We start from the raw sequence: 13,156 nt of genomic DNA, 5'->3' as shown, positions 1-13,156 counted from the left end.
ATTTAAATTTTGTTTTAAATTTAATTTTAATTTAAGTTTGAAAAAGTTATTCTAGTTGTGATTTTAATTTTAATTTTAGTTTTAATTTAATTTTTAGTTTAAGTTTTAATTTTTATTTTAAATCTTATTTTAGTTCAACTCTGAATTTTAATTTAATTCTGATTTTAATTTTACTATTAAATTTAATTTTAACACAGTTTAATTATACTTTTGATTTTAATTTTAAATTTTAATTCCAATTTTTTATTTATTTTTTTTTCATTTATAAAATTTACTGTAGTTTTAATGTCAACTTTTGTTTCGATTCAATTTTTATTTTTATATTTATTTTTATTTGACTTTTAATTTTAATTTTGATTTTAAATTTTATTTTTAACCTTAATTCTAATTTTTATTTAATTTAAAATTGTTATTCTTATTTTTATTTAAACTTTAAGTTCAAGTTTTTTTTTTAATTTTTAATTTAATTTTAAATTTAACTTTAATTTTAGTTTTAACATAATTTTAGTTTTATTTCAATTTTAGTTTTATTTCAATTTTAGTTTTCAAATTTATTTTTTACTTTAATTCTAATTTTTTAATTATTTTTTTTATTTATTTTATTCTTAATTTCAACTTTAATTTCAATTCAAATTCTACCTTTATATTTTTATGTCGGTTTTAATAGTAATTTAAATTTTAATTTAAATTTTAATTTAAATTTTGATTTTTATTTTTATATTTATTTTTATTTGACTTTTAATTTTGATTTTAAATTTAATTTCTAAATTAAATTGTAATTTTTATTTAATTTTTAATTCAATTTTAATTTGAATTTTAAATTTAAGTTTTTATTTTAATTTTAACATTAATTTTATTTTTAACATAGTTTCAATTTTAGTTTTTAGTTTTACATTTTACTTTAATTCAAATTTTTTATTTATTTTTTTTTTTTTTTAATTTAATTTAGTCTTAAGTACAACTTTAATTTCAATTCTAATTCTAATTATAATTTAAATTTAAATTTTTATTTTTATCTTAGTTTTAATAACAATTTAAATTTTGATTTTTATTTTTGTATTTATTTTAATTTGACGTTTAATTTTTAATTTTATTTAAGTTTTATTTCAATATAAATTTGAATTTTAATACTAATTTTAATTTAAATTTTTATTTTTATTTCCGTATTGGTTTAAATTCAACTTGAATTTCAATTTTAAATAAAATTTTATTTCAATCCTTATTTGAGCTTTAATTTGAGTTCTAATTTTAATTTTAATTTTAGATTTAAATTTTAATTCTACTTCTACTTTTAATTTTAATTCTTATTATACTCAGTTGAGCAGAGCTCACAAAGTATAACAAATAATTTTGATTGGATAACGAATGATTGTACAGGTACAAAGGAATCGAGATAGATATAGACTTCCATATATCAAAATAATCAGGATCGAAAAAAAATTTGATTGAGCCATGTCCGTCCATCCGTCCGTCCGTTAACACGATAACTTGAGTAAATTTTCAGGTATCTTGATGAAATTTGGTACGTAGTTTCCTGTGAACACATCTCAGATCACCATTTTAAAATGAACGAAATCGGACTATATCCACGCCCACTTTTTCGATATCGAAAATTTCGAAAAACACACAAAGTGCGATAATTCACTACCAAAGACGGACAAAGCGATGAAACTTGGTAGGTGTGTTGAACTTATGACGCAGAATAGAAAATTAGTAAAATTTTGAACAATGGGCGTGGCACCGCCCACTTTTAAAAGAAGGTAATTTAAAAGTTTTGCAAGCTATAATTTGGCATTCGTTGAAGATATCATGATGATATTTGGCAAGAACGTTACTCCTATTAGTATATATATGCCTAATAAAAATTAGCAAATCGGAGAACGACCACACCCACTTAAAAAAAATTTGTTTAAGTCAAATTTTAACAAAAAATTTAATATCTTTACAGTATATATATAAGTATATTATTTCAGCATTCAACTCCAGTAATGCTATGGTGCAACAAAATACAAAAATAAAAGAAAACTTCAAAATGGGCGTGGGTCCGTCCTTTTTCATTTAATTTGTCTAGGGTACTTTTAATGCCATAAGTCGAACAAAAATTTACCAATCCTTGTGAAATTTGGTAGGGGCTTAGATTCTAGGACGATAACTATTTTCTGTGAAAAAGGGCGGAATCGGTTGAAGCCACGCCCATTTTTTATACACAGTCAACCGTCTGTCCTTCCACTCGGCCGTTAACACGATAACTTGAACAAAAATCGATATATCTTTACTAAACTCAGTTTACGTACTTATCTGAGCTCACTTTGTATTGGTATAAAAAATGGCCGAAATCCGATTATGACCACACCCACTTTTTCGATTTCGAAAATTGCAAAAAATGCCATAATTCTATACCAAATACGAAAAAAGGGAAACATGGTAACTGGATTGGTTTATTGACGCAAAATATAACTTTAGAAAAAAACTTTGTAAAATGGGTGTGACACCTACCATATTAAGTAGAAGAATGAAAAAGTTCTGCAGGGCGAAATCAAAAGCCCTTGGAATCATGGCAGGAATACTGTTCGTGGTATTACATATATAAATAAATTAGCGGTACACGACAGATGATGTTCTGGATCACCCTGGCCAACATTTTGATCGATATCTCGAAAACACCTTCACATATACAACTACCACCACTCCCTTTTAAAACCCTCATTATCACCTTTCATTTGATTCCCATATCGTACAAACACATTCTAGAGTCACCCCTGGCCCACCTTTATGGCGATATCTCGAAACAGCGTCCACCTATGGAACTAAGGATCACTCCCTTTTAAATTACTCATTAACACCTTTCATTTGATACCCATATCGTACAAACAAATTCTAGAGTCAGCCCTGGTCCACCTTTATGGCGATATCCCTAAATGGCGTCCATCCATATTGGCCATATTTCTAGGCATACTCTCTCTTAAAATACTCTTTAATACCTTCCATCTGATACACATGTCAGACAACCACATTCCAGGGTTACCCTAGGTTCATTTTCCTACATGGTGTTTTCTCTTATTTTGTCTCCATAGCTCTCAACTGAGTATATAATATTCGGTTTCACCCGAACTGATCCTTCCTTACTTGTTTATTTTATATTTATCTTAAAAATCGTTTAGGTATGTACATCTGTTCACTATATATTTCTTATATTATACATCCGATTATTCGGAGATTACGAACGGGATAAGATTATTGTTCAGCCCCATTTATGAAAGGTATGAAATCTGTTTTTATTTTAGTTTTAGTTTTAATTTTAGCTTAAACTTTTATCATACTTTTGATTTAAATTTTTATTTTAAAATTTTAATTTAATTTTAGTTTTAATTTTAACTTTGATTATAGTTTTAATCTTAACTTAAATCTAAATTTTTATTTTAATTTTAATTATAATTTTACTTTTATTCCTTAAATTATTTAAATGAATCCTTATTTAAATTAAAATTTGTCATGCTACAATTTTAAGCTGCTAGGAACGTTCTGGAGCCCCACCGTTAGCTACTCATACAGCCGCTTAGTTGTTTTCTCTGTAAATCACCACGCCACCATAACAGTGATTAACTTAAAGAGTTTTGAGTTTTGAAATATGCGTTTGTATATGTAAATAGTTAAATGACATACTTTGAAATTTTTCATTCATAAAAATGCTTTTGCTAGAAAGGAAGGAAACTGAATATGCATAGGCGAAGGATGATGAGCAAAAAGTAGGAAACAAAAAAATCACAATTGTCGGAAAAGGGAGTGAGAAAAATTGGCACGCAAACAAAGTGTTTACTTACATACATATGTACATATATAAAATTATATTACATACATTTACAGAGAATGGATAGAAGCCATAAGCTTTTCGCCACAACAAATGAGCCTCACTTTTTGAAAATGTAATTTAGTCTAACCACACAATGATGATAACCACATTTATTCAAGAAATTGTGTTAAAATAGGTTATATGAAATTAATTTACTTCATAATATTCTAGATTGGTGAAATATGAAAAAGTTTATTTAAAAAAATACTTTTTATTAAAAATTAGAATATATGTATACGTTCTTTCTAGGGAAAAAAGTAAATAAAATTCTAAATGAGACATACGTCAATATATGTTAAATATATATGCGATAAAGTATTGACAAGACAAATGGTCTTAGAAAACCCATTCACTCACAGCTCGAAGTAGGTAAGCAAACCCACTTCTTCCTCGCAAAGTTAAGAGTTATAAGCTTGCAAGAAGGGATCTGTTAGCAGCAGTAGCAAGTTCTAGCTAACAACTGCTCATAAAATTCTGCTATCTTTAAGCTTAACTTTTGGCCGGTCTGAACCTTTGGCATCCTGTTCAGCATTGTTTTTTTGTTTTTTTTTTTTTTTTGTAATCGCTTATATAATATCCAAAGGCTTATCGTATTATTAAATATGTTGGCAGTCTCTTTCCGGATATGAAAGCAAACGGCTGATTCTGACCAAAACCATTCCCTGCTCTCTTCATATTTCATATTCTCCAGATCAATACCACATAGCATAGAAGGAGCTCCACCTTCATTTTTTACAGACACTGTATCAGCTAGCATTGCTTACCGACAGCGCTACAATACCACTGAGGCTTTTCAGGTGCATGAAGTTTCTCTAGTTGCATCCATAACAACTGTACGTTAAGTAAATCCTGTAATACTATTAACTTTGGCTTGAGCTTATGGATCTTGTAGCAAAAAACATGGTTTAAATTTCGGTAATTGAAAGGCAGTTCTCAACTTTCGATCCATCGAGTGATCATATTTAGGTATCACAACATAATGTCATACAGGATTCTTTAGAACTACCATCTGGCAAGGCGTCAGTTAAGATTACATTCAATGTTTTGCAAAATGCCTTAAATTATCACGACATAGAGAGGAGTAAATATGCCTTTCTTTAGCGTCAGCTGTTCAAACTCTCTCCCTTCCCCCTTGGTATAATATACTTGTATTTTAGGGGTTTTCAAATAAAATTACCTGATTCACGTCAGTTCCCGAAGCTATGAAGGCTTTTGTGGCAACAACTGTTAGATCAAACATTCTGATGTCGAACTACCTCTCTTAGAGTTTAGTCAGCTCAAATTGGCTGCAAATATATTGTTCTAAAAAGGATGATACAACCCGTCCGTGCGTTGTGACAGCCTGATCAGAAATAAAAGTACGATTTGCTAGGTCCCACAGCATTTTTTTCTTGTGTTTTGTTTTATTCGTGTATAGACATCACACGGAATACCTTCCGATTGTAGATTTGATTAAGATGGGGATGATTACTAACACAAAAGTTGCCATCATTTTGATAACTTCCTAAATAATAATGTGAATATAGCGCTAGTACTCAAATCTCATTCAAAATATATGATTCAATTGATTCTAAACAACATTCTGTTAAAGAGCATATTTCAATTCAATTCACAAACTCAATTTGTAAATTACATGAACATCTTCTATTCTGCTCATACGCCTCGACCTGCCTTGGCGTATACGTAACAAACTATAAATTGCACCCTTTCAAACGTCTTTTATTACTTTAAAATTACTTGCATGATAAAGAAATCAAATGCCATTGCACACTTACCGTTATATATATCCGATGCTGTTGGTACGTGCTCCGTATTGAAACGATTCTTTAAATAGGATAAAATCAAATTAGTTTTTCCTACAGCGCCATCACCAACCAGCACACATTTAATTGAAGGTGTTTCTTGTTTTTTTTTTTGGTTGTTGTGCTTTAGCTTGCACTACAGACGATTCAGACTTTTTATCTGGAAAGAAAAACGAGTTTACTTAGTAGTAACAAATACATAAGAAAAAAGTGGGAAAATAAGCAAAAAAGTATTTGGGTTTAAATAAAGCGGTAGATGATGATGCTAGTCTTTTGTTGAATATTTCAACTAATTAAAATTAGCTTAAGTACAAATTAGAAGCTGTAAAAGCTTGAACACTTAACTTTTTATTTAACTTTGAGTAGTTTTTTGGTGATGGTATTTTTTTTTTTTTTTGCTTTTAAATGCCTTTACATTTTCGCACTGTGCCTTAAAAGTTCTTTGCTGCAATTATCTTTTGATGCGTTCGCCCAAATACACTCTTACATCTATTATGGTGTTAAATTTTCAAATCAAACATCATTTGAAGTTAGTTGCGAACATACCTATTGTTTACAAAGTTTTTTATTTTTGATATAAGGAAAAAATTTATTTATAGTTTTTAACAGATATCGCAGAAAACAGTTCTCGAAACCCATATTTTAAATTTCATGGTGCGATAACTTTCGAAGAGATTTTAGGCAGAGTTTCTCTTCCAATTCGGGAGATGCGCCTTTTTTAATTTGTACTAAAAATTGGCAGGACGGGGCTTATATGTTTTACGCCGACTCCAAATGGCATCTGCAAGGCAGATGAGTTTTCACTTAGAAGCTTTTCATGGAAGAAATACGCTTAGAGCGCTTGCAAAATCATTGCAAAGGGGCGACTTCGTTTTGAAAATTTTCTTTTAATTGAAAAAAACTTTTTTCTAAATTTTTGATGTTGCTTTGCTCGGGACGGCGTGTACTTAGGATCTTCGGTTTGGTAGGGGGAACACGCTGTCACCATTAACACAGTTATTCAATAAACACTCTTTGAATGACTGTCGAATGCCAGTACTCCTCTTTCCGGTTTCTCGAAGATAAATGCCGTTTTACAAGCAAAATGAAGGGAATATTCAGTGAACGAGAACAACCGATTAACGAAAAAATATAAATTACACTCTGTTAGGACGTACAAATCGCACACCAAGATCAAAAAGGAGCTGTCTCAAAAACATGAAACTTCGTAGTCATGAGTACCAACAGGCTTACTAGATTATATTAAACTTCCACGAATAAGCGAGAAAAGGCTTTCAAAAATATAAAAATTGCATTAACGGATATGGGGATGCAGACAGATTTCGGTTTCTGAACATGAATAAAAGGAATAGCAAACAGTTATCGACGAGTCATCGGAATTAGTTTTGTTATACCAGTTTATTATCCACTTGTTATCGGACTGTAATCAGTTTGTTTTAGGCGTGTGATTGGCGACTAAGTCATAGACAAGTTAGCGATTTTTTAACAAAGAGTTCTAAATTTGTTATCGATAGCAAACATTGTCGTTCACTTATCGGTTTACTATCGAAATGTTATCGAAAAAACGTCTATATCTTTTAGAAAAGTTATAGACCTTTTATTGAACAAATTTTGATTTATTATCCATTTTTCATCAAAAAAATATTGATTTCTTATATGAAAGTTATCGATTTAGTTATCGAAAAAATATAGACTTGTTATCAAAAAACATTCTTTAAAGTTATCGATTTTTATCGAAGAAGATGGTAACGAAAAAAAATTATCTCCAAAAGTTATCGAAAAACATCAATATCGAAAACAAATCGATATTTTTTCGATAGCAAAACGATAACAACTCTACAACTTTTAGATAATAAACCGATAACATTAATAATATACAGATAAAGTTAGACTTTTTATTGAATTGTTATCGATTTTTTATGTAAAAAATATTGATTTTTTATAGAAAAGTTTTTGATTTGGTTATCGAAAAAATATCGATTATTTATCAAAAAAATTTTGAAAAGTTATCGATTTTTATCGAAAAAGTTGGTAACGAAAAAGAAATTTGTATCCAAAAGTTGTTGAAAAAAATTATTTCCAAAACAAATAGATATTTTTTCGATAGTAGAACGATAACAACTCTATAACTTTTCGATAATAAACCGATGACACGTCGATAACTCATCAATAATATACCGATAACTCCTCGATAATAATAACAGCCCCACAACTTTTGATATTCCTAAATGTATTTTTTTGAACCCTGATAAATGATTCGAACATAGCCCCGAAGTGATTCCGAAACTGTTGCTAACTTATAGCGTGTATATGTATGACGCTGTGACATTGCGTCGAAATCACTTACATTCACATTCACCACTGTATAACGCCAACGATTTCACAAAGGCACTCAAGTTTACTACCACTCTCTGAAGTGAATGAGTGTTCTTATACAATAGGAATTTTGGTTCACACGAGAAAAAATTACTTGTTGACTATCTGGAAATGGTCCCGGAATGATTCTAAGATGCTTTCAACACGATCTCAAAATTATGTTCCCAAAAGGGTCCCGAAAGAATTTAAAATGGTGCCGGATGTTTTGACCCCCACTGTGAGACTATCTTTCTCCTTTGAAGAGCTAACGAATATAACTAAAACTCCCACGGCACGCATCATTCCCCTGATTCATTCCTGAGACCGTATTTAGAATTACTTCGGGTACGGGTGCTCGCTACGTGACCTCCATGGGTACTCTCACACTAATGCATTGTACATCCATCTCCCCGTTTTCATATATGCCTCACTTATTCCATGAGTGTATCCCAGCTATCATTTTTGGAGGTCACATTATTGGTGATAGGTGGCCAAGTGTCTTTCTACCCTCCCTCGATGTTGCGCGATGTGTTCGCATACGAAGAAGGTGTGGCATCCATCGCCTATATTACTGCAGTACAATCAAGTTTGGGTGTTCAAGCTTCCTCATTGTGTGGAGGAATTTACCGGGAGTTACCTTGTTCCGTCAAAGATTGAGTCGCAGAAGATGACCTCTCCATGTACGAGCTTCAACCATGGGTTTAGGTTGGGAATCAATTCCCTGGTCGACTCTCCTGCTGTACTGCTCTTCCACTGTTGTTGCTACCGTTGGATGGATTTTTCTCGCGGCCGCGTGGAAACAGCATCACTAATCGCTTCCTTTTCGTTTTCATATAATATTTTACTCCCTTTTTCAAGAAGATATATCGGATTTTCAGCGCGGTAAGCTCAGGCACTTCGGTTCGCACCTCTGTCTGGCACCAAATTAAGGGCTGTTTGGTGCTTCATAATGCAAACAACTTCCTTTTACTTTACTCGTGGTCATTTATCAATTGCCAATAATCAATTCCATTGCCATTATTCAATTTAAATTCACAAGTTTCTATCTGCTGGTCCCAAAACATCATATTCCTAAAAATGGGAATCCACCTCATTGTGAGGATGATGATCTCCTATTTCGCTATAGCCATCTGCAGATCGTGACCCATCCATTTATTTACACTCCATATAACCTGCTTTAGTTTAAACTCTGCCAGCTTGCAGCCTGATGCTGCTTTGACAGCTTCTACATCGCCTACGAAACAACGAGGAATATGCTTTTAGCATGACGAATGCAAGAAAATTGTCGTAGGTAATATTCCAGAGATGGCTACCTGGTACCGAGCTCAGGGCTGCTCCACGTGCGAGCTTTATCTTTTTTTGAGCATGATTGGTTTCGTAAGTTATATTCCAGTTTCTCAGATAATATCTTAGTATTTGTAGCAGATATTGTGGTACCTTGAGAGAGCATTCTGGTGCCTCAAGCTCATACTCCAACCAGGCTGAAGCGTTTTGACGTCCAGTTTGACCAGAGTAAGACTACCGATCTTGTTCAGTTGGACGTTGTCTCGGCTTTCTGCATTTATCCCTTCTGATTGCAATGCCGTGTATTGTAGAGTTCTCTTCCCAGGGGCTATTCCATCGATAAAACAGTCTTCCCCGTTCTCTATGGCTATCTAGAAGTGTACTACAGGAGGCTTCCCATCAGTTTTCCTGTGGTTTCCAGTATACATACAGAAGCCATTCTGTCGATAAGACAGACCTTTCCGATTCTCTGTTGCTTCCGTGAGGCGTTCCATCAGTTTTTCTGCGGTGTTCAACATGTATAGCGGTAGAAATGAAGATGGAGCGTTGGAGTCTCACTTGCCTCCGAAATAAAAACTAGACGTGCTGTCTTCCATTTGGTGGACAAAGTCTTGATTCAAGATATTTGCTATACCAAACTTAAAATTCATCTATTTATGGAAAAAAATTTTATACTTTTCCCTTTACCATGGAATCACCCATATAATTATGTATATACTTATATGTATACAACTTACAAAAGTGCTATTTAAATTTGTAATTCAGAATACTTCAAGTTAACGGCACTCACCTTTGGTGTTTCGCTTTGATTTGCCTTTTCGTAATAAAAACTTTGCTCCTTTATTGCTGCTACTGTCACGTGAACTAGAGCTGGTATCGCTACTTGACTGTTGTTTTCAAAGAAGCAAAAACAGAAAAAGAAGAAAAGGAAAGAAAAAATCATGAAACAAAATTAAATGAAAAATGCATTAAATTACATATTACTCTTAGAATTTTAGGTAGAGACATTGGGCACTGTTATGCAACATCTTAAATTACTATACTTTCATACATAAAAACACATATACATTCAAACACAAAGCATACGGCAACAATTTTTCATTTGGCGTTTTTAGCCTTCTTTTGCGCCTTAACTTCGACACTTGCATGGCAAAAGTACTCAAAAAGCTCACAACTTTTAATGACAGCAAATTGTAGCTGCTGCTCTATCCTGATATAAAATTTCATTGTTCATAAAAAAAAATTATGCAAAAGAAAAGCACATGCGCACACACATACCCACACAAGCATATTATAGTGGCGCTCAAAAAGTTGACTCGCCCTTGCGATTTTATTGCTGTACTTGCCTTTATAGCTCTTGACTGGTTATAATTTTCCATTTTTTTCATTTTCTTTTTATAGTATATAATTGAGGTAACTGAGTCAATTAAGTTTTGATTTGAGCTACCATAGGACACTCTAACAACCGTGTTCTATATACGTTTTGTAAGTACTTATGCAGCGTTGATTGTTAATTTTTTATGGCTTCCCTAAAATATACTTGTATTATGCAAAAGCCATTTTAATTACATTGAATAGCGTAACATTATTTAAAACTGCAGATATATTAAAAAATACATGCGCCATAGTGTATTGTAATTGGATATGTATGCCTTTTGCTAGTTCAAATGGTACCTTCCTTTTTTCAAAATATTCAGAATATCGCACGGAAGCTGATATATATACATTACATATAAGATAGAAGACCTTTAATAAATACATTTATTTAGTACAAGGAAGCACAAAACTACAAATTTCAAAATAATGCGATTTCATATGAATAAATATTCTATGTACTATCGTTTTCTGGTGTGATTTTGTCCGATTTGATATGCATTGCAGTATAGGATATGGGCTGTATTCCTATACATTGACTGATATATCATATGCAGTGCGGTGATGTCGCTTCAACTAGATCTGATATAATTGGCAGCATATAATTTGATTCAGCTTTGAAGTTAAGTTTTGACTTTAAATTACTTTTTATACTCAGTTGAGCAGAGCTCACAGAGTATATTAAGTTTGATTGGATAACGGTTGGTTGTACAGGTATAAAGGAATCGAGATAGATATAGACTTCCATATACCAAAATCATCAGGATCGAAAAAATATTTGATTGAGCCATGTCCGTCCGTCCGTCCGTCCGTCCGTTAACACGATAACTTGAGTAAATTTTGAGACATCTTGATGAAATTTAGTATGCAGGTTCCTGAGCACTCATCTCAGATCGCTATTTAAAATGAACGATATCGGACTATAACCACGCCCACTTTTTCGATATCGAAAATTTCGAAAAACCGAAAAAGTGCAATAATTCATTACCAAAGACAGATAAAGCGATGAAACTTGGTAGGTGCGTTGAACTTATGACGCAGAACAGAAAATTAGTAAACTTTTGGACAATGGGCGTGGCACCGCCCACTTTTAAAAGAAGGTAATTTAAAATTTTGCAAGCTGTAATTTGGCAGTCGTTGAAGATATTATTATTAAATTTGGCAGGAACGTTACTCCTATTGCTATATGTACGCTTAATAAAAAATTAGCAAAATCGGAGAAGGACCACGCCCACTTTTAAAAAAAATTTTTTTTTAAAGTAAAATTTTAACAAAAAATTTAATATCTTTACAGTATATAAGTAAATTATGTCAAAATTCAACTCCAGTAATGATATGGTGCAACAAAATACAAAAATAAAAGAAAATTTCAAAATGGGCGTGGCTCCGCCCTTTTTCATTTAATTTGTCTAGGATACTTTTAATGCCATAAGTCGAACAAAAATTTACCAAAAATCGGTTGAAGCCACGCCCAGTTTTTATACACAGTCATCCGCCTGTCCTTCCGCATGGCGGTTAACACGATAACTTGAGCAAAAATCGACATATCTTTACTGAACTTAGTTCACGTACTTATCTGAACTCACTTTATCTTGGTATAAAAAATGAACGAAATCCGACTATGACCACGCCCACTTTTTCGATATCCAAAATTACGAAAAATGAAAAAAATGCCATAATTCTATACCAAATACGAAAAAAGGGATGAAACATGGTAATTGGATTGGTTTATTGACGCGAAATATAACTTTAGAAAAACTCTGTAAAATGGTTGTGACACATACCATATTACGTTGAAGAAAATGAAAAAGTTCTGCGGGGCGAAATAAAAAACCCTTGAAATCTTGGCAGGTTTTACATACATAAATAAATTAGCGGTATCCAACAAATGATGTCCTGGGTCACCCTGGTCCACATTTTGGTCGATATCTGAAAAACGCCTTCACATATACAACTACCACCACTCCCTTTTAAAACTCTCATCAATACCTTTAATTTGATACTAATATCGTACAAACAGGTTCTAGAGTCACCCCTGGTCCACCTTTATGGCGATATCTCGAAAAGGCGACCACCTATAGAACGAAGGCCCACTCCCTTTTAAAAATACTCAATAACACCTTTCATTTGATACCCATATCGTACAAACAAAGTCTAGAATCACCCCTGGTCCACCTTTATTGCGATACCTCGAAAAGGCGTCCACCTATAGAACTAAGGTCCACTTCCTTTTAAAATACTCATTAACACCTTTCGTTTGATACCCATATTATACAAACGTATTTTAGAGTCACGCATGATCCACCTTTATGGCGATATCTCGAAAAGGCGACCACCTATACAACTACCACCACTCCCTTTTAAAACCCTCATTAACACCTTTCATTTGATACCCATATCGTACAAACATATTCTAGAGTCACCCCTGGTCCACCTTTATTGCGATACCTCGAAAAGGCGTCCACCTATAGAACTAAGGCCCAATCCCTTT

At 32.4% G+C, this 13,156-nt stretch overlaps 1 protein-coding gene across 1 annotated transcript in view; it reads right to left on the bottom strand.

Moving 5' to 3' along the window:
• Positions 1-13,156, bottom strand: part of RhoU — a 257,739-nt gene that overhangs the window by 32,055 nt on the left and 212,528 nt on the right. The window contains 3 exon segments of the mRNA XM_067785031.1: positions 5,626-5,755; positions 5,757-5,812; positions 10,082-10,178. Coding sequence (XP_067641132.1) covers positions 5,626-5,755; positions 5,757-5,812; positions 10,082-10,178 — 283 coding nt within the window.

Source organism: Eurosta solidaginis, chromosome 4, assembly GCF_040869045.1.
Source record: "Eurosta solidaginis isolate ZX-2024a chromosome 4, ASM4086904v1, whole genome shotgun sequence".
Classification (NCBI taxonomy): Eukaryota; Metazoa; Arthropoda; class Insecta; order Diptera; family Tephritidae; genus Eurosta; species Eurosta solidaginis.
The sequence above is the reverse complement of the archived record's forward strand: the minus strand, read 5'-3'. Positions and strand labels throughout refer to the sequence as shown.